Genomic DNA, 23,973 nt, shown 5'->3' with positions numbered 1-23,973 from the left:
AAGGTGTTAAAGTCCTGTGGTTGAGGTTGCATTAAAGCATTATTCACCTCTTGCTCCAAAATATGTATATATCAAAAAGGTTATTAATAACATTCAAATTCATAAAGTATTTCTTTGGAATGTCTTAAACCGCCTTCAAATTCTTTGATAAAAGGGTTACCACTTAAATTTCGGGCGAATGCTATCTTGATTTGTTTGCAGTTTCATAAATAATACTTGTGACTAGTTATACAATTACTTTATGAACTGTAAAGTATTATTATCATTTTTTTTTTTGCTTTACAATAACATTTTCATCTTCTATTTAGGCCTCATTTTTAAAATAAAATTTTTAGGTATGATTTGAAATTATTTTTAGTACTGAAAATTTGTAGTAGAGAAAATGTTTGTAGAAATTTGAATGCCATGTTTTGAAAAAAATGCTAAATATTAGGTTTGTCACAAATCACGCAAAAACTCAATTATTCAAAGTACTGTGGATAGTTGATTTTATAAGTGAAGTATGTAAAAACATGTGTTTACATTTTTCAATAATAGTAGGAGCCGTTAAAAATGTTAGGTCGTAGAGGAAGTGCAAGAAGTAAATTCAAAACTATTTTTTTACTTTTTTCTTATAACTAATAGAACACCAATTGCATCGTAGAAATATTTTATACTATGAAAATTGCTCCACAATATTGCATACATACCAATTCTTTTTATTAGCTCCAGAATGAAAAAAGTTGCTTCCTTTTTAATTTTAATAACGAACATCAGAAACATAAAAAATTATTGTCGCTTTCAACAAATAAGTTATTAATGCAATAATTGAGCAACATTAATATTTTATTCAAATTATCTTTGGAGCCTTATTAATTTAAACAGTTTTTTTAAAGATGTATTTTAATAATAAACATTATAATTTATGATAATAAACATTATCATTTATAATAATAAACATTATCATTTATGATAATAAACATTATAATTTATGATAATAAACATAATTTGTTTTCTTAAAGTAAATAGTTTAACTATTAAAAGCATGTCTGACGCTCCACCAAACAGTTCAGGTAGCAACATAGGGTTAAAGGTGGATCTAAAACCCGACTTTGGATTTTTACGCTCTCCATCAGGAATTCTAACATGTGTAAACATAGTAAGTGAGAACTAAAATGTTTTTAGCATTTTCAAATCAGTGAAACTTAAAATGAGAAGATTTATTTTTTTTAAAGTTTTTTAGCGAACTCAGTTTTTATAACAAAAATTTGTTGTTAATAAAAATATAAATTTTTTATCTTTTAGATTTTACTTTTTCTTGCCTGGGTGATAATGGCTGGTTGGAAAGATAATACATTATGGTCGCCTTGGATAGTATCACAAGTTTCCTACTTTTTGTTTATGACAGTTACAACTTGGTTGGTACTCAGCATTTTGCTCGTTTTATTCATTTTGAAGATTCACACTAAAATACTTATCAATTGGCCGCTCACTGTGAGTATTTTTATGAACTTTTTACACAGTTATTTGATAGAACAACTTTTTATAAAACTTAAACAGAATGGTCCGGTATGAAAAATATATCCAGAAATAAAAATAAGATGTTTTTGTTTGACTTCGATGAACAAGGTTTGGTGGTGAGTTTGAATAAAGAAGTATAAATTAAATCAAATGGAAAATACTTTTACTGATTTCGAAAAACTCAACCTTAGCTTTAGTTAATAACAAGTTTTTATTTTATTATCTCTTTTTATTTCCAATTTAAACTCAGTTTACAAAAAAAACACTTGCAACTTTTATATGACGTAAACAAAATCATCAATACTATTGAAGTTTTAGTATTTTTTTCTATTGATTGTGAAAACTTTTATAATTTTAACAATATTAAAAAACCATTTAGAAGTACCAATAACGCATGAACGAATGGGGCCCAGCCACGCATTGATCGGAAACCCAACAATAAAAAAGCTCGGCCCCTTGAACTAAATACTTTAGAAGTAAAAATTTAAGTAAAAAAAACGTTTAAAAATATAAATAGTTTCTTCAAAAAATCATATTTATAATAAACAAATATAGTCATAATAACTTTAATAAATAATATAGAAAAAGCAAAAAGGATACATATTTTTTAATTGTTAATTGCAGCAGTAAACCACTTTGAACTTGACACTCTGACTTTGAACTTATTATAAAAAATACTTTAACTACTAATAAAGGATTAAGATTACTGTCAGATTACACAGAAGTATAAAAAGTCTACTAAATGCAGACTATTTGATTGAAAAATTCTTAACGGACTTGTATTTCGAAATGAAAAGGTTACAATAATGTCGGGAGGTACTTTTTCTGGTTTTCTCAAATACTATTAACAATATTTTACTACACAAAACATAATTAGGTGCTCAATTATTTTTAACGAAGAGGACTTAATTGCATTCCATTTTTTAAAGAAGTTAAGGGCCGACCTTATATATGGAAATGCAATAAAGATATTATTAAACAAAATTAGGTAAGCGGGCAACTCTAACAACGAACCTACACTGGTAGACTAAGCATACCATTACATAACGTTTAAGATTTGTACAAAATCAGCTGCAGAATGTTGGTGTTGTTTAGTTGGTTTGTAGGTAATTATAAATGATCAACACCAAGAAAGAGTCATGAAGCCTCTAGTTAATGTTAAAAACCTGGAAAAAAATAGTAGTGCTCCATAAATCTTTCGTATAAGTAAAAAATAGTGGTGCTCCATAAGTCTTACATAAGGTATAAGAATGGAATTTCTGACAATGATTCTAAGATTGGTAACTCATTATAGAAAAAAAAAAGCTTAAAATCTCTCTTAAAAAGTAAAATATATTTTTTTAGGTTTAAGATGAAGGTTGCAATAGCTCTTTATTTGATACAAAATGAGATTTTAAATCATGTAAAATCGGATATAATCAAAGCTAAAATAAATTTTCTCAGCACAGTTTTCAGCTAATAAAAACCAACTACTAACCACCATGTATGGAACCGTAAAAGGATTCTAATGATTAGGATTTTTGTTACACTTATCCAGCAACTATGGTTACAACAAAACAAATTTAAATTTCATTTAAATGCAACAAAACAACTTTAAATTTCAAGGTGTACAACTAGTGTAAACCTTGAAATTTAAAGTCGTTTTGTTGCATTTTTTACTAAATTCTTTCTCTTACTTAGCAATAAATGCAAACATATAGTTTAAAAGAAGAAAGTAAAAGTCCTTTTTTTAAATGGGTTATAATTAGTAAAAAAAAAATAGTCTTAAAGTTATAAATTAGTATTAAAAAAAAATTAGCAAACAAATTAGTGAGTAAAATCCATCTTAGAAGTGAGTTAATTACTAATTTGAGTTTGTTTAAATGTTTTAAAAAGGAGTATGTCCTACTTTAATGTATTTTGCCCCATATTCACGCCAAGTCGATCATGTTTAGATTTTTACGCCAACGTATTTTTATTGTCTTACGTATTATATATATTACAATATTAATATAGGCAAAATCAAATACATATATATATATATATATATATATATATATATATATATATATATATATATATATATATATATATATATATATATATATATATACATATATATACATATATATATATACATATATATATTCATATATATATATATATATATATACATATATATATATATATATATATATATATATATATATATATATATATATATATATATATATATCCAGCAAACATTCTTTTAGTAGATTTGCGGTGGACCTATACAGGCATTTTTTTGCACTGAAATTTCACTGAAATTCCTCTATAGAATGTTAGCAGGGTATATATATATATATATATATATATATATATATATATATATATATATATATATATATATATATATATATATATATATATATATATATATATATATATATATATATATATATATATATATATATATATGTATATATATATATATATATAATATAAGGATTTGATTCATCATTTAAATATCTGAAACATGTATATTATCAGAATTAAGACTTTTATTTCTATGATATGTAAGAAATAATCTGATCCTGTATAAGATATAATCTATCGCCTTTAAATTGATCAAAAACTTTATTTCTCAAATTTTTGTTTTCAATTTTAACAACGCTTTTTGAACCTATACTATCACCTCTCGTTTGAAAAACACAACAATATTTATTTCTTAGATCAGTTTATTTTTAGTAATGTAAAAAGAAGACAATATTTGATTATTTGAAAGCGATTTAGATTTTGATTATTAATTTGTTAACTGATTATTTTTACAAAAATAATACGTCTAGTTAAAATATATCAACTATTTTTTGAAAAAAAAAAACTCAAACAGTTAAAAAACAAATTTTTTTTTTCTTTAAGAAGGTAGGGGTGAGGATGAAAAGAAGTTGGAAGGAGGGGGGGGGGGGAGATTGAAGGAAGGAAGTGGGGAAGGGAGTTAATTTTATTTTTAAGTTATAAAGTGTTTTTTATATTTTTTTTAAACATCCTTAAACGTAAATATGTTTTAGAAAAAAAGAAAAAAAAAATGGATAAAAAACGTATATAATACGTATATAAAACGTATATAAAGTTAAATAAACTCCTTTTGTTTATTAAACATTTTGTTATATGAAAAATTTCAGATTCACCACAACCTAAACTTTCAATCATAACTATTATAGATATTATGTTAGAATACGCTAAAGTATTTGACTTATCTTTTCTATGCTCATCCAAAGCCTATTGAAAGAAATCAACAAATCAATCTCGTCTAAAAATATTTTTATATTTTACAGGTACAAGTACATTATTTATTACATAGGCATCAATTTACTAACTGCATATTGGGTATCAGTTTATTTATTACATATTGCATAAATACTTTACTTTATGTTAATTATTATATTTAATATCAGTTTATTGTATTGCGTTGGTCTAAGTTTATTAATTGCAAATTGCGTAAATATCTATTTATTGAACTGCACATCGGATAAGTATCCTGCATATTTTATAGTTATTTTCATTTTATTATACTGTAAAGGTAAAAGAAGTAATAAAAAACTCTTAAATTTTCTTAAATTTTGTCATCAATAAATAAAGGTTGTCAAAAAAGTTAAAGTTCAACTGATCAATCAATAGATTGTTCATTCAATCACAGGAGACTGATCATTAAACGAGAATATTTTAAAGAATGTATGTTGAATCTCAAAAATAAAATGAATATATGTACTTTAAAAACAAAAAGCATTTAGGTTTTTTTTTTAATTTTACAGCTTTCAATATTCTGCTTGACATCTAGCATTTTACTCATTATATCTTCCATTATAAACGCTAACGAGGCACGAAAATGGAGAATCTATGCTAATGGGGGTGTCAATGGTCTTGCTGCAGCTGCGGTAATTTTTTTATTTTTTGTTATGTATACTATAGAGCATTATAGGGCAGGATTAAAAATTCTTTTTTTCAAAAGAAATGACCTTTATTAACTAAATTGGAAATTCAAAAAAAACAAAAACGTTTAATTGTGGGCGTTTAAAACTTGTGTCACGGAAGGAACCTATCGTACCTTCCGTGACACAAGTTTTAAATCCGTATAACTAAAAACTTAGAATACTACTAAAAACGTCTTTTCTCAAAAATAGATAGATATTTACAGGTAGTATATTAGGTATTTTTTCCCCCTTCAATAAGTTTATATTTTTTTTTGAATTTTCAATTTAGTTTACAAAGGTCATTCTTTCCTAAAACAAGACTTTTATATCCTGCCTTAGAGTTTAAATATTAGATTTTGTTAAAGTTGTGATTTTTTTTAGTACGGTAGATATATATTAAATAAAAATTATTTTAACATATGCTATTTCTAACATATGATTTTAAAACCGTCACGTACCGAGATGACAGTCAAAAAATAAAATAGTTTAAGTGTCATAAATTTTCAAGATTGAGTATTTTTTTTTTTTTTAAATAATAATAGACTAAAACAGGATAAAATAAAATAATGAAAAAAGAACTAGGGAAAGTGGGGAGAAGTGGGAAGTGGGAGAAGTGAGTCAGCCAGAAATTTATAATTTGGAGTGGTGCCTATAATATAGGCACCACTCCAAATTATAAATTTCTGGCTGTCCCACTTCTCCCACTTCCCACTATAAGTATATAAGTTATATACCCACTATAAGTATATAAGTTATATACTGTTTTTTAAGTTTATACTGTATATATGCCCCACTATAAGTATATACTGTTATTTAATGTAATGTTAATTTTTGTGATATGTAATATATAATAATGTAATATTTAATGCAACGTTTAATGTAACGTTATATACTGTTATTTAATGTAAACAATTAAATTTCTTCACTTCAATTTAGCAGAAAATGCTTTGTTTCCCTGCGTGCGCTAGAAGCATTAATTTTTAAATTTACCTTGAAAAAGCGTTAACATTGGGGGTGAAGTGGGACAGAAACAGGAAATATTTATGCCCCGCTTCTTCCCGTCGCGAAATAGATTATTTTGATTGGTGAAAGTTCATGAAAATTTTTATGTAGATTAGACGATTTTATGATTTTATCAGTTTCTATTTAATAATTTTTATTGCAATGTTATTTTGAATTTATTTGTCCCACTTCCACTAACACTTGTTCCAATATACCCCAATGGCATGGTTTCTCTAAAAGCAAAAATGTATATCCTTATTTATAATTGGATGTAAACCTAAGGGAATTGAGTTGGTGCCTAAAAAGAAATTTAATTGGTGGAAACTTGTTTGGTTCAGTTAATACTTGTTTGGTTCAGTTATTACTTGTTTGGTTCAGTTATTACTTGTTTGGTTCTGTTAATAATTCATAAAATAAAAAAGATATTGCAATTAATCTAAAAAAAATTATGTGTCCCACTTCTCCCCATTCTCCCCTATTTAACAAAATGTAGTAAATAAAACTAAACAGTATCAAATAATAATAAAAAATATTGCAAATATTTTTTTAAATAAGTTGTAGTGAATCCTTTTTTAAATAAAATGATATAAAACTTAATAAAATAAATTTTTTTTTCATATATTGTTACTTTTTTGACAACATAATTTTTTTTTTCTTTATTTGAAACGAACGTAAAACTCTCCGAAGTAAAATTTGCTATCAGTAGACTTAAATTTTTTTGCCAGTCAAAAACCTTTTTTAAAAAATAAATTTGCCGTTTTCCAGTAAAGTGTTTTGAGATTGTAACGGAAACAACGTAATGTGGGGGGGGGGGGGGGGTTGTTAAATTGATATATAAGATAAGATGGTATATAAGATAAGATAACCAAGTCCAAGATGACAAATTATACTAATTTTTGTAATCAAAATATTGATAGTCGTTTTTTAGTATTATATAAACAAGTGACACATTTTACATAACAGGCCGTACTTATTTGAAGCAAAAACAAAAATGATTGTTAACAAAAAATTAATGATTATTAACTCGTATTTATGTGGTCTGATTGCATTTATTGCAATTACAAACAAAATAGAAGTTAAAAAAGTTCGAAGTGAGTTTTAAATAAATATTTCTTTTTTTAAAAAATAAAATAAATAATTCATCAAGTTTAATATTTACACACAATAAATGGCATTATAATTTTTATTTTGTTATTTATTAAAACGTATTAAGTTAAAAACGCATGTTACATTATAAATTTTGCTAAAGACGGAAAATCATAAATGCAAAAATTGACAGAAAAACTGAAAATATATAATGACAATTTTTGAAAACAACCAAAATGTGACAATGACAATACAATATCATTTATCATTGTGACAATGACAAATGTAATAATGACAGACAATATCTGTTTATGTTGCTATTATCAAAATGATAATAGCAGCATAAATATCAATATGCCACAAACGTCTAGTGCTGACGTCAACTGACAGTGTTAGAGAATTAAAGGAATGTTTTCCTAGCATTTAGAAATCTGGTACATGGGCTGAAAAGGAAAACTTATCCCTGATTTATATCTTGTTCTGAAAAATTAGAGTTTTGTTTATATGCAGAAGTAAAAACTTTGGGAGCGTCTACAACTCGAGGAGTTATCCTTTCTAAAGAGTGGATTGCAACGTCCCTAACTATTATGGAAAAGGCTGAAGAGCGCAGTTGACCACTTTGCAAAAAAAATATTTGATCGTTCTAAGAGCACAGCACATATTACTGCAAAAAATGTTTTAACAGAGGTAGAAAATAATAGACTATTTAATGAAAAATACAGCGTATTACAAATGAAAAACATGTTTGTAATAATATCTAATTTATTATATTTATTGCATCTTCAAGAATAAAGCTGCACAGTTTTTGCTCCAGGTCTGATATCAAGATCACCTTGAACTAATATTATAAGTCATATTTCAAAAAATATTAAATCAAAGATCTGTAAAACAATTATTCAAAATAATTGCAAAATATTAATTCTTTTAGATAAATCCACTACGTTGAGTAAAAAATCAACTCTAATAATTTTTTTTTAAATGTGAGATAATTAAAATCGAGTATTAACAATATCTTTTTGTATTAAACAAAATTAGAAAATCCAACTGCGATTACCAAAACAAACCACTTTTTGATTTGCCTTGAAAGTTACGTCTTTGACTACAAATATTTAGCGTGCCACTTAATTCTGTTTACAAGAGAATGAGAAAGTGTTTTATAAGGGAAAAATTATAAAGTTGCCATACAGTTAACGAAGAAGACCCTAAACGTTATTAAACGGCATTGTGTAAATCACCGACTGGATTTGTCCGTTGGAGAAACCATTTATGAAGTAAATGGTATGAAGCATAATCAAATATTATGGATAATATGTATGCACTTTATCACCAGTGTCACTAAAATCAAGGAGAGTGTTATTCTTGCAAAGAAATTTTAGATACTGAAATAAGAAACATTGATCGATTGCTAGGTGTCAGACTGGTGAAAACCTCATTTAAAACAGTGGCTGATGTTAATCATAATTTATAAAGCTTTTTACACATGTTAACCACCCTCAAACTCCTTCCTCATCATTTAAGCTGGTGTATATGTAAACCTGTGTTACATTGTTTCCTGCCTGATGATGAATGAAGGATGGATCTTTTTGACTTTACTCATAGATTTTTGCTTGTGCATCCTTGATAGTGATTATGGAACTCTTACTGCTATCTCTTGATGAGGATAGAGTTCTAAAACTTATTCACTTTTTTCTGAACTCTGTGTTAGCTTTCAGATAGGCTAATTCCAAAATAATAAACATAAAAAACCATCCCTGCCACCAAACTGTTTTATTATATCTTTTACAAATATTCATGGTCTTTGAAGTAGCTTTTCATCAGTTGCATCTTACCTCTTGCAAAATTTGCCAGACTTGCTTGCTTTTTGAAAGACTAATTTACTAATTATTTCCTCTTTAGATCTCAGCATTGATTGTAACCTCACTTGGTTCGCAAAGACTACAATAGTCAAATGCTTGTCTTGTGCGCACATTTACCAGTTAAATCATCTATTTGTTGAGAAAGCAGGTTCGAAATCTTTGAAAATTATTTTAAGTGCTTCCAATTACCACCTCTGCACTTTATTATCTTCTTCTTTGTTTTCTATCCTACTTCTTTGTCTTAAGATGCGTTCTTGTAGATGCAGTTTCTGATTGAATTGACTTTACCATGTAGCCCAATAATCACATTTAATGGGTTGGCCCTAATACCACTGACCCTGCTGGTAGTAAAGCCTAAATTTTCTGTATTTCTCAATCTCTTACTCAGATAGTTTACTTTGTGACTCATTTTCCAGAAAACTCTAATTATTTACCTTCACTCCATGGTTTGCATCTTGTCTCTAGAGACAAGAAGCAGATCAAGAGAGCCTAGCTTGTGTTAAGTTTCTCTTTATTCTCTCTTAGGTGGTTCCAATTATGCAATGATCTCTATAAATCTTTCACTTTGTACTTCTTTTTGGACCTACTATATCATTGCACTACTTACTACCATATTATAGCTGACTAAAATTTTTTTCTTAATTTTCTTTGTGATGGTCCTTGGGCTTATTTCTTTACTCTCATCACTGGTAAATGCACCTCATACATGATCTCCTGTATCCATGCAAGAATGAAAACTTTTATTCATTCTTGTCGGCTCTCATTCAAGCCTCAATACACTCCATAATTTTTACCTACTTGTGAAGGTAATATATCTAATTGTATCCATTTTTTAAAACTTTTTTAAAAAAACAACTGTCTTGAGAACAAACGCCTATTTATTATTGCAAGAAATTGATGTAAAAAGTGCTGTCTGATACTAAGTTCTATTATTCTCAGTTTACTAAATATCGTACTAATCTGAGAAGTTAGGTTCTAGTGACTTTTTGCCATTGTAAGACTTTCAAATCACTCCAACTTCCGTTACCATAATCATATCTTAACTAAACTCTTATGCTCTTATCAATAACTTTTTTTTTTTCTTATTCGTTTCTAAAATCTTATGTTTTCATTCTCTTTTTTTCATTCTAATTAAACAGCTTAACCAATTGTTTGACATTCAAATCACTCCAGCTTCCGTTGCTAAAGATATATTTTAATTAAACTCCTTTACGGCTTGTGGTTGAGACTACATTCCTGTAAAAGTCTTACAAAGTTGGTTTTAGAACTCACTTCAAATCTCTCAAAACTATTCAATAAGATGGACTGAGTTCTGTTTTCCTGCATGTTGGAAAATGGCATCTGTTGTTCCAACTTTCAAAAACTCTAAAAAATATTTTTAACCCTCCAAATATTGAGCGATCAGTCTCCTTTCTGTTATTAGCAAGGCTTTTGTGTTTTTGATCAACAAAGTTCTCACATTCCATCTTGAGTCAAACAACAAACTGTCTGAAAATCAGTACGGTTTTCAAATTTCTAGCTCTACGGCTGACTTGCTAACTGCTGTGACTGTCGTGCATTAGATGGAAGCGGTAAAGCTAGAGATATGGCTTAACATATCTAAAGTGCTGGCCAAAAAGATCTGACAATTAAGGTTTTTAGACAGAAACGTAATACCACTTCAATTTAATGATAATATGATTAAATTAAACGCAACAAACAACATCCACATAAGTCAAGGAAACACTTTCGAAGAAACCAACAAATAGTTAATATCAGGAAAGAGTTTCGAGTACCTCGAATGTCTTCCTCCGACTTTGAGGACAGCTTCTATTCTTCGAGGTATAGAGACAACAAGAAGGCACAGTAATCAGGCGTTATTTTTTGGGACTTCGCCTCCAGTATAGCCTCCTTCAAAGTTGTCGCCGACATCGAGTTTGCTTTTGCCACATCTGCTTTCAATTTTACCCAGCAATTTTCAATCAGGCTTAAATCCGGTGACAAGCTAGGCCACAGAGCAAGAACTTTGATGGAATTCTCTTGAAACCATATCTTGACAATCTCTGCCTGATGACATGACGCGCCGTCATGCATAAAGATGTCACAATTGCGAGTTCTGAGCCAAATAGGAACATTTTCCTTTATTATTTGCAAACAATTAACAGCTTTGATAGTTTCACCTGGCGGCATGAGATGGATTCCTACTCGACCTCTGGCAGTAGTTGCTCCCCAAATCATAGTCGCATGGCAATGTTTTACCGCTGAAGCAACATAACGGGCATAGTAGCGTGTGTTTGGTGGCCGTCGAAAATTCGCTTTATGGGTAGCAAACTGTTTCACCTGCGATTAGTCTGAGAACATTCGACGTCGTCATATTGCCATAATCCAATTTTTATGTGCTTTACAAAATTACGAATGTTTTTCTAAGATAGTCGTGGTTTTAATAACGAAGACTGAAATTGTCCACAAGACGTCGTCGAATGGTGCGAGAGCTCACATTCACATCAGGAGGCAGTTCATTGAGAACTTGTGAAGATGATGACAGTAGGTCCTTCGTGGCTGCATGGCGAATCACAACGTCAGATTTTGATGTGGTACATTTTGGTATGCCACTGGATCTTCCTGCAACGATGGTGCCTGTTGACTTGATGTGCTGAATGACGTCGCACGTAGGAGTATTTGGCGATTTTAGCTGGCCAAAATTATTTCTCTCTTTTTAACAGCTGAAAACTTTACCATACGACAAGAAATTGTAAATTAAGTATTTTTTGTTCAAATCCAAGCCAGTGGCGTTCAATATAGGGGAAAGATGGGTACTTTAGGGATTAAATTTTATTCTATTCCATAGGATTTGAGGAAATAAAAGATATATTATTTTTCAAACTATATTACGGTAAATAACATGCTATATTTTAATATTTAAACAGATTCCACTTCGTCATTGTCAGAATATTCTTCATTTTCGTTGTTTTCAGTGTCGAAATCTTGGACTTCTCCAGGAAGAAGCAATTCCACAGCTTCTTTTGAAAAAGGCTTTGTAAGTTTGTGTTTCTTTTTCCCAATGCTGGACAACAGAGGGTCGGATGTTAACAATAACCTATTGATGATATCTTGGTTACAATCTTTTCTAGAAAATTTTCTAGCATAGCTAAGTCTGTACTCCCGGAAATGTTTGTTTCTGGCTTCGGCAGCCTCTTCCGACAATTGTCCAATTGGCAAAAGCGCATTCTCTACTATATCAGGACCATGTACTAAAACTTTATGCAGAGTTAGAGTCATTGGACACCAGGGGTATAGTTCAACATAAAGCTTTGCAGCATCCAAAGTATACTGTCTGAACTTTTCTACATCAATCTTGTGGCCACTGGAAATTACTTCTAGGATAATTTTCATTCTGGAAATTAAACGGAAGTCTACTCCAGTGATATCTGCAGATGTTTCCGGGTCGTTGAAGAATCTCCTGCTTGTGTTGCCGTTATTGGCATTCTCAAATCCAACCTTAGGTATGTCGACAAGAATGCCCATTTTGCTCTTGAATTCATCTTGGATTTTCTTTTTCCTATCTGAGATGAGTCTCTTCTCATCTTCATTCAGCCTTTTTTGCCATTTTTTTACAGACGATTTACATGATAGGTGAAGGAGACTTTCAAAACACCGTATTCTAGCATGCAGAATGGATAGTCCAAATTTGTATCTGCTTTGATTGTAAATACATGTTATGTCCAAATCATTAAATTGTCTTGATGTTACTCCACAAATATAACATCGCATGGTCGATTTAGTGGTGGTTGCTGCATTGCAGACTTTTCCGTCAATCATAGTTAACACCATCACATGTTCAACTGCTATGTCTTGAAGTTGAGTTGGTTTCCAGCCTGCAATTTTGTTTTCCATGTAAGCAATTTCTTCAGCTATTATATCAGCAGTTTCTTTTATGAACCTAATTCGAATTGGCCTGCAAAACCTTGGAGACGATGGTGTAGGATTTTGCCAGATAACCTTTTTATTTACTCCACAAGCTAGCTATAATGGAACCATTGAGCATTGAAATATACTGGCATCAGAATTAGAGTCATCCTCAAACTTTTGATTAAGCTGTGGAGTTTGGATCCATCACAACCCCATTTTGTAGATAATTTCATGTGTTTACGCCCACTTTCCGTTAGAGTCTTGATAACTTCTTCTAAATACAACACCAATCTATCGGCAGTATGGTTTATCGGCAGTAAACTTTCTGTGACTGTGAACGAATCAGGATCAGGATAGCATGTTTTTTTTCTTCGACCAAAATACTGTAGCAGTGCCATTGCTTCTTGTCACTTCTTTTGTCACTTGTTGTCAAACAAGTTTCAGCTGCAAAAACAATAGCTTCTGGTTCCACATCTTTCCTGAGCTGTTCTGTTTTTCTCCCCTTTGAACGTTCACTAGAATCGACAAAAATTTTTCTTGGTCGTCCTGCTGATGATGGAGTGGATGGGGTACCCGGTATTTGGAAACTCCCTTGCAGCCAAAGGCCATGCTTCTTAATAAATATTTCATGATGAAGACGACCACATTTTTCTAAAAATAGCTTTCAACCTCGACATTTGACGCTTGTATACTGTTTTTAGTTCTTCGGTATAATGATTTCTTGATAACATATTTTGATCAGCTAAGTCCATTTTTTCATTGAAATTTGGAGCCTCCTGCTGCTGAGTACTGTTGTAGTAATCCAAACGAGAGATTGTTTGCATTCCTGATGACCCATCTAGAAAAAAAAATTATGTTGAAAAGTTCATCTTGGACTTTGATGTGCTTAGAAAATGATTAAAATTTAGATGGCATCAACAGGCAGTTGAAATAAAGATTTTTAAATAGCTAGTGGTATAAACTCATAGAAAAACGAAAAAAACTAAGAGGGTTTCAATGCGCACTACAACTTTTTCACTTTTAAAGTCAAAATTTACTTTAAAATTTGTTTAAAAAATGCTAAATTTCATGGTACATAACTTTTGTGGTAATTAAAATTTCAAAACGGTAGTAAGAGTAAATAATGTACATACGTGTCATAGATTCATCCATGATATAACACTGTAAAACTTCTGTTGTAAACACTTGTACACAGCTTCAATAGACACCACTAAAATCGCTCGTAAATAAAATGAACCACGCAGATATAGATCGGATATTTAACTAGACTGTGTAGTTCCAATTACTACTTTTATAACCAAACCATTAACTGCTCCTTAAGCGACCATTATCGAGAGATAGTAAGGGTAGGTAATTAAGTGGGTACGGCCACTTTTAATAATTCCAATTTTGGCCAGCTAAAATCGTCAAATACTCCTACGTGCGTCGTGAACAGTTGTCTGGCATTTGTAAACGTGCGGCAATTGCACGTTCAGACTTATCATCTTCCATCAAAAGTGGTACTTTAGCACGTTTTTCAGGTGATGTTGTCGCCGTAGTCAAATGCAAATAGTAATTTACAGACACGCATGCGATGGTATATATAACAATGGTACAACTGTTTTGATTGGCCGATAACTAGCCAATCACACATGCAAAGCGTGATGGTGAAATTCCGAGGAAAGCGCCTACACTAAAATGTACAGACTGTTTACATAGATAAACAATGCGTGGTCGGATCTTTTTGGCTAGCACTGTAAAGTTTTAGACAAGATTTGACATGGTGGTCTTCTCAACCAGCATGCTTCTTATGGTGTATCTAGGAAAGTTTTTAGGATTATAAAATCTTTTTTTTTTTTACCCGCATTAACCAAATCATCCTCAAAAGCCAACACTCTTCTTTATTTCCAGGAAATTCTGGGGTACTTCATAATTCTCTACTTGGCCCTATATTGTTTATTCTATATCTAAATTAATGACTTTCCTGAAAACCTTTTATTTAAAGTTCACTATTTGCTGATGACTCAATTTCATACTTCTGCCTTGAAAAAAAGTCTTCTCTTTTCGATTGATTAGAACAAGAGCCGATCTTAATTTTTGATCTCACTTTTGTAACAGATAAAGACTTGCATTGGCTTGTGAATTTTAACTTCAAAAAGAGTCATTTTTTTACTGCAAACAAATATCGCAATACTGTACACACTAGCTGTCATTACCCGTAAAATACGGGTCTTAGTACATCTATTCCACACCGAACTTTTACCTATACGAATTCCTTTCTTGAATATTTTTTAGTTTGCGGTAAAAAAATAACAATATGCATATAGAAAACAATACTTATTGTTTACTTTTTAAAGCTATGAAAAAAAAATTTCTTTTATAATTAATTTCAAAAAACTGTACGCGTTTCGGTAAACGTTGCGCAAATCACTATTTATCAACGGATTGGATACAAGTACCAGTCTAAATAATATTTAAAATACCCGCTTGAAATATGTTAGTTAATTACCATTGGTATAAAAATTTTCAATAAACATGAGATGACTTAAATATGTGAAATAACGGACTTACCGTGACTCGTATAATACTGGTCATGATAAGTCTATTCCATTCGGACCATTTTAATAACTTCACTTTATTTCAATAGTTTTAAAAAAAGAAACAAATTAAAAAAATTTGTTTTGAGCTAACTATGAATGCTCAATACTTTATTACTTCAGTAAAATTCAAGAAAAATAAAAAAACGGGGACGGACTTATTAACATTTTATTTTAGACCATCTGCAGCTTATTAGATTTCTTGCCCTGTTATTTTTAAATAAATCAAAATTTGCATGTACACTTCTTTTTTTAAAAGAAAGAGAGTTGTCTCTTTATTGCGGAATCTTAAACAATTACAAAGCACATTAATAACTTGAGTTATTAGTGTGCTTAGTAATTAAATTCTATCGTGACACGTGCGCAAAAATTTCTAACGGTGTTTTCATGTTTTTAGAATGTTTTAAAAGCTTTTTAATGTTTAAAGAAACTTTAAAGTGTTTTAAAAAACTCTCCTTCTCTTTTGTTATAGTATACCTTTATATATGTTAAGCATATAATGTGTCTTGGCCCTTAAAAGTGTTTTACTTTCTATTCGAGAAAATTGGAAAAGATTAAAAAATAAAAAAAAGTATGTAAACAAAAGGATTTGAACCCACGCGAATCACTTCAAACACTTTGGCATGCTATATTATTATCTTTTAACACTATTTAATAAACAAAAGATATATTATTTATTTATAAAACGGCATATAAATGCTATAAATCAAAATTAAGAAGATATTGCTGCATTGAAATTTTTAAGTAAAAGTAAATCTGTAAAACTTGATATAATTTTTGATAATTTCCTCAACTTGAAACTTACATGTCAGATATTTGCTTAGACTTTCGTTCACGTAGATAAAATAAAAACGAATCAATACGGATTGTGATTTCATAATAATAGCTAGCTTTGTCAAATTAAAAATATTTTTATTTACACATAAACAAAACATAACAATTTTTAATTGTACGTCAATATCGAACAATCACCTCATCTGGTTTATCTAAATAAAGTAATTGAACAATAAAAAGGAAAAAATACACCACATGTATTAACAGAAAATCAATTTATTTATACATAATAATAAAACAAAATATATTGCAACATATTTTTCCCCACCACTATCCTTTCTTATACTTTACTTTCTACAGTACCCACACTCTATATTAAAAAAAAAGGGTGATGAGAGAGGTTTTGCCCTAAATTTAAGCCCACACCTTACGACACAAGGGCCCCTCTATTTCTCTTTAATATGCGAAAAAAGCATTGTAAAATATATTTATAATAAAATTAAAAAAAAAGTTATGACACGATAAGAAGTAAAAATATATTAACACCACAATCCAATTTACCTTTGATGTTTTTTCCGGAGCGTTGTTAAAAAAAGTTAAAATTTGTAAGAAAAGACATTTTTTGCAAAGACAATTAGCTAATACACAAAATAAAAAAAATGTAGAAGCTATAAATGCAAACAAATTTTGTAATTCGAACTAAAAGTATTACTATTCTTACCTTAATTGTGACAAACTAATTTCTTTCTAAACTTTTAGCTAATGATCAACATAGTTAATTTTAAATAATTAAAACTTACTAAGTTAAAACCATATTTTAACTTAGTAAGTTTTAAAGTAGACAAAGTAAATTTATGATAGTTGGTAGAGCACTAAAGTTGAACAAAAGAAATAAAATAACAACTAAACTTAAAATCTTTCTAGTAATCATAAAAAATAACTCTATCATTATGAGAAAATAAAGGTAAAATTATAAAGTTAAACAAAAAAATAAATAAATAAGAATATAGTAAAATGTTTATTTTGTTTTGAAATAAATCTTTTTATAGGTCACATCAATAAAGAACATACACAGTGAAAAAGTAATTTTTAAGTTCTTTCATGTACTTCTTAGATACCCCTAATTCAGTGATTATTATTGATTATTATAAAAATTATTAAATGCAATTAAAAGTATTCACAAAATCTAAACTGAAAATAAAATATTATTCTGAGATGAATTGGTTTGCTATTGAAAAATGAAATGAATTTGTATGCTATTAGAAGATGAAATGAATTTGTATGCTATTGGATGATGAAATGAATTTGTTTGTTAGTGGATGATGAAATGAATTTGTATGCTATTGGATGATGAAATGAATTTGTTTGTTAGTGGATGATGAAATGAATTTGTATGCTATTGGATGATGAAATGAATTTGTTTACTATTGGATAATGAAATGAATTTGTTTGCGAGTGGATGATGAAATGAATTTCTTTGCTATTGGATGATGATATGAATATGTATGTTTTTGGATTAACATTTCAATAGCATACAAACTTGATAAGATTAACCTAAATATAAAAAAAGTAACAACTGAAATAGCTAAGTGATATTTTAGTTTTAAATCTAATTATAAAACCTACAAATCATTTATTTACCAGTTACAGATAAGGTTGGTGCAGCAGCGATTGTTGCTAGGATTGCTACAACTTTATTAGCTATAATTAATATCAAAAAACTACAGGTAATCAAATTAAAAATTTAATACAATTTAGAGCAATCAAACCATTAGTAAAATATCTCATTAAATAGAATAATACTATCTTTACAATAATACTTTATCTATACAATAATAACACTATATATACAAATGTTATATTATAACATATTGTAGGTTTCAGTTTCTGCTTACAGCTTATTGCTTGTTCTTCTTCTTATTATTATTTCTCCACGCAGCTTACTTCTTAGTGCCACTAAAGATAAATTAACAAACAAAATACTGTTATTAAGTTTTTAAGCTTTTGTTGAAAAATTTTGTTGAATTAAAAACTAAAAAAAAACCAAATGTAAATTTTATAATTAAATTTAAAAGATTCTTCAAAAGTAAATTTAACTTGATAAAATCAAACCTGAATATCATCATCTGACAATAACACTGAACAATAAATAATTAGATTCATATAAAAAAAAATTGAATATTTAGCGTAAAATTATTTAAAACCAATAAAAAATTAGAGCAACTTACTTATATTTAAAATAAGGTAGTCTTTAGCTTCTATAAAATTATCAGCCTGTCAAGAATCAATACATCACCTACAAAACAGAATATGTTTCATTAAGTGAAACCTAAAAAAGTTAAACTTTAGTAACTTTAAAAAGATATCAAAAAATAGATACTATTTATATCATTTATGATAATGATTATCGAAGATTCAAAGACATTTCAAGAAACACAAAAACCTTATCGTGTGTACATATACAATGCCTTGTACATTATCAGAAGCTGGGTACAACTCGGCAAAATTTGCATTAAATTCTTGTAATTGCTAACACAAAGGCTTCTGGGATGTGTAGTACAGCCAGGTTGTAAACATAAACAACAAAATACAAATAAAAAAATACAATATATACTTTGCTATTGCATGATTCAGTTGATTTTTATATATTTTTCCTTTCATATATTTTAAGCTCTCAAACTATAGTATAAAATAATAAACTGGCTGGATAATATGTCTGCTGGTTTTTGCGCAGCTTCTAATTGTCAACATAAACGAGGGAAAAATGTTGATAAAAGTGTGTCATTTTTTCCTTTTCTAAAAGAAAAAAATAGGTTAGTATCTGTTTTATTATTAAAATATATATATATATATATATATATATATATATATATATATATATATATATATATATATATATATATACATATTTATATATATATATATATATATATATATATATATATATATATATATATATATATATATATATATAAAATTAGTGTATATATGATGTATAAATACTCATATTTAAATATATATATGCATAATTTTTTATTTCTGATGCAAGCAGTGGGTTATCAATTGCCGTCGCCAAGATCTCGACAAGAAAACTTTATTAGAACTCAAAAAATTATATACTCTATGCAGGGAGCATTTTGAACCAACACACTGTTACCCAACAAATATTGGAGGCAAAAGAGCAATTTTAACAGCAATTTCAACCCTTTTTGATGTACCAAATCTTCCTCACAAAATTTCTATTAAAAGAAAAGCACCTTCAGAAAGATTTCTTCAGTCACACAAAAAAAGTAAATCAATTTCAAGTGAGCAGTCTGTAAAGTTACCAGTTTTTTCTAGTACAGACACTACTAACTCAGAAGAATTAAAATTAAATTATAAAGCTAAAAAAAAGATTTTGAATTTTCAGAAAGTAATAAACTTAAAGCGTGTTAAAAATTATCGTTTAAACAAAAAACTATTTTTTTTAAAAAACACATAATAAAAAATGCAATGGGTCTATTAAACATATTTGTGATTTTGCAACGAAATACCTTTCTGTAAACCAGATTAAATTTTTTGAGAGTCAACTTAGAATGAAAAAGCAAACAAAATATGGAAAAGGGTGGACAACATAAACAAAGTCTAATACAAATTGTGTTTCAGAATCTGATTTCACTGCAGCAATATTGTTAGAATCGTGTCGTAATTTAGTAAATGTACAAATTAATGTAGCAAACAACTCATTATTTAATGAAACAAAATTAAGTCACAAAGGCATTGTAAAACCTTTGATACTAATAAAGGATTTGAAAATAAAAATATGTTCTGTACCTGTAAGACAGGGTTGATGTTCTCTTGCTAGTTGGCTAATTAAAAAAGTTTCTTTATGTCAATTATGTAAAAATACTTTATCTCAACCATCTGCTGAAATCTGTAGTAATTTTGATGAATTTGTTTATGCTAAGAATCATAACACAAAAAATCATTCCGTAGAACCAAGTTCTTGTTTACGTGAAAATGTGAGAGTAATGGAAGCTACTTTCACTAAGAACATTAATAAAATAATTGTATGCAAAAATATAGCAGGAACTATCATTAAAGCTATCAAGAAAGACTGTAATTTCATTTTTTTATACAACCTTCATCCAAAACATGCATCACATTTGGAGAGAAAACTGATACACTATTTTGTTGATAATCGAATTTATTACTTCATTAAATTTTACAATCGTGACATAGCTCCACGTTATAAAAAATGCTCTAAAAAAAATGGCTCGTATTACTCATAAATAGTAAAAGATTATATTTAGTTGAAAAATGTGTATTTATTCATTTATAATGTACTGAATTGAAACTATAAATTCTAATATCCTTAAAATTTTTTATATTATATATAAGATTAGGAAAAAAAATAACAAAAATAAAAGTAGAAAAAAACAATATTGAAAACATATAAAAACTAGAAGGAACGTTTGAGTTGTTTTATACTAACAGAGCTCAATAAACAATTTATACAGCAGTTGTATAATTTTAGGCTACTAAATAAAATATCTAAATATTGAAACATTTACAAAACTATAGTATAGTCTCATTGTAGGGCTGTTAAAATTTTCTTATTATGTTTAGATGAAACCCTGATTGCTATCTACCATACGGTTATATTAGAAACCTTTAAGCATACTGCAGAGGGTAGTTAAGAATTGAAACGTACATATATTGAAAAAAAAAAAAAATCATATAACTAATAAGTTTACTTCGTTAAATAATGAAACATTTGTAACAATGTTACATTGTTTAAATGATTGTTATAATCATTTTTACATTGTTTGTAAACAGTGTAGCAATATAACATTTTGAAAAAGCTGTAATATATAAGTATAAATTAGCATGGTATCTAATTTATGTCATTTAATGTTTGTATTTAAAAATAAAATTGAATGTTATTTTTTATTGCTCAAAATATAACAAAAATACAAGCTTTAGTTGCCATAAAAAGCTTTAAACTAACACATTCCAGCGTTTTCAAAATAAACTATTTAGTTTAAAAGTAAAAAAAGATTGTTACTACATCTTATTAAAGCTTTATTGTTTAAAAAGAAGTTAAGCCATCTTTACAAAAGCATTATTCTGTCAAAACGTTTATACATACGTATTATTGTTACCTGGCTGAACTAGACATCCCAGAATCCTAGTATCGGAGTATAATCCTAATTTGATGGTTATCTAAATTCTGTCATTGTGGCGCACTCGATTTAGAATGTCTACCAGGGGCGTGATAAAAGAGCTGTAACACATTAAACTTTTTAATAACTTTAATATTAGGTTATTTGAACTTTATTATTTTGAAAATAATAAATTTTATAAAATTATTCATTTTAAATATAAAATTAAAATTTTTAATTATTTACTTTTAAAAAACGTATTATTTAAACCCCCTTACCGTGTTTTAAAAAAGTTAGTTGCCGCGTGGCATGTTCAAATAATCAGGTTTCTTTTTTTTTTTAATTTCTTATTTAAAATTAAAAAAAAAATAAAAATTTATGGCTTTCTTTTTAAAAGTTTATTATTTCGTATTTTAGAATAATCAAAAAAAAAATGTTAAGCTCCAACGACAGGATTTGAGCCTTGGTTCTCTACTTCAGAATGTTAACGCGCTATCATAAAGAGATTCCTATATTGATAAATAGCAATCCTCTCACTCAGTCCTCTTCTCTACGTCTTCTTGGATTATCGTTTACTACTTTTCATAAAACCAAATTTACATCAAAATGCTAAATTTCGCAAATACTAATGTTGTTCTTTTTTTAATTTTTTAAGAAATTTTATTTCTTACTCCTAATTCCATTTACTACCTCTACAAATCTCTTACTTCCCCTGTATGAAATACTTTAGTCATACATGGGCTGTTTCTTCTAATGATGCTCTTTCTCTTTCTCTTTCTCTTTCTCTTTCTCTTTCTCTTTCTCTTTCTCTTTCTCTTTCTCTTTCTCTTTCTCTTTCTCTTTCTCTTTCTCTTTCTCTTTCTCTTTCTCTTTCTCTTTCTCTTTCTCTTTCTCTTTCTCTTTCTCTTTCTCTTTCTCTTTCTCTTTCTCTTTCTCTTCAAGACACGATCCAAATAGGCATTGTAAAAGTTGTCGGACCCACAAAAAAATCTTTGAACTTAACTTAACAATATCACAAAATAAATAAAAAAATTTATTAGTTGGTTATTTTTTTTAGTTTTTATAATTGGTTTATTTATTTATAAATGGTTTGATTTGTTTTTTTTTTTATGATTGTTTACCTTTTAACTAATGGTTGTTTATTTTTTAATTAATGGTTGTTTATCTTATAATTAACCATCAATTTTAAATTTCATTCCTTAGAAATGTTAGTCTAGGATGAAATAACATGTTTTTTTAATTAAATATAGTTTTTTAGAAAACTAAGAAAAAAATATTCGGTTTGCATATATTTACGGCATATATTATCATATATAAATACGGCTCGAAATTCTTTACAACGTTAAATAATAACTTTTTTATTTGTAAAAAGCCTTTTTAGTTTTTTTAAATGAACCACTTTAAATTTTTTACTTTTAAATTATTGTTTTCATAAAATTAGGCTTTCGGATTCTTTGCAAGTTTTGGGTTGGCGATTCAAGCAATGTTTAGTTTCAAAGAATATAGAAATCCTGTTTGATCAAAAAGCTTTAAGAATCACATTTACGAAGTTTTTTATTATTTTTCATATCTTAGAGTCTTGATAGCAAATAAAATATTCTTTGAGTTTTTGTTTGTTTTTGTTTTTTTTTCAGTAAATTACAATTACTTTAAATAATAAAAACTTCTCATCTTTTAACTTACTGTCTTTTATGCATTTCGTTTTTTTAATGTAACAATTGAAAAATAAAGTTTTTTAATTAAAAAAGTACTATTAAAAAATTTTGAGTATTGTTCAATAAATTTTGAAAAGTTTTGTTATGTTTCAAGCATTTTTTATCCAAATCTTCAATTACATGTGTATTGTGTTAATAGTTTAATAAAAGTAAGAAAAAAAAGGTTTCAAAGTGATCGAAACAAAAAAATTATCGAATTTATATAAAATTAGCAGAAAGCAACCCGTAATACGGGTTAATAATAATTAAATCATTAATAACAATATGACTTGATATTTCATCTTAAAAAAAAATAATTAAGTACAAATTTATCTATAAATAATGTTTTGAATTGGGCTCCTTATCAGCAATGTCATTGCTTATAGTTAACGACGTATAGACAAAAAAGAACTTAACATCAGTTAACTTTTCTTTAAAATCTGTTACAACACAGCATGTACCAGAAGGGGAAAATCAAGAAAAGCCTGCTAATACCTAAAACAGTGTTTCCATGGCAGCAT

At 28.2% G+C, this 23,973-nt stretch overlaps 1 protein-coding gene and 1 long non-coding RNA gene across 2 annotated transcripts in view; one reads left to right on the top strand and one right to left on the bottom strand.

Moving 5' to 3' along the window:
* The window catches only part of LOC136091465 (MARVEL domain-containing protein 1-like), a 33,165-nt gene extending 9,799 nt beyond the window's left edge, over window positions 1-23,366 (top strand). Inside the window, exons 2-5 of the mRNA XM_065819074.1 lie at window positions 1,002-1,138; window positions 1,285-1,473; window positions 5,274-5,396; window positions 23,200-23,366. Coding sequence (XP_065675146.1) covers window positions 1,025-1,138; window positions 1,285-1,473; window positions 5,274-5,396; window positions 23,200-23,277 — 504 coding nt within the window. The 5' untranslated portion in view covers window positions 1,002-1,024 and the 3' untranslated portion in view covers window positions 23,278-23,366. The remainder of the gene's footprint in view (window positions 1-1,001; window positions 1,139-1,284; window positions 1,474-5,273; window positions 5,397-23,199) is intronic.
* Window positions 16,522-19,421, bottom strand: LOC136091583 (uncharacterized). The gene is made up of 6 exons (XR_010644092.1): window positions 19,058-19,421; window positions 18,843-18,910; window positions 18,727-18,752; window positions 18,510-18,570; window positions 18,256-18,315; window positions 16,522-16,826 (listed from the first exon to the last, which is right to left on the bottom strand). It is a non-coding gene; the product is annotated as an uncharacterized LOC136091583 (long non-coding RNA).
* Window positions 23,367-23,973: the final 607 nt, after the last annotated feature.

This window comes from Hydra vulgaris, chromosome 15, assembly GCF_038396675.1.
Source record: "Hydra vulgaris chromosome 15, alternate assembly HydraT2T_AEP".
Classification (NCBI taxonomy): Eukaryota; Metazoa; Cnidaria; class Hydrozoa; order Anthoathecata; family Hydridae; genus Hydra; species Hydra vulgaris.
The sequence above is the reverse complement of the archived record's forward strand: the minus strand, read 5'-3'. Positions and strand labels throughout refer to the sequence as shown.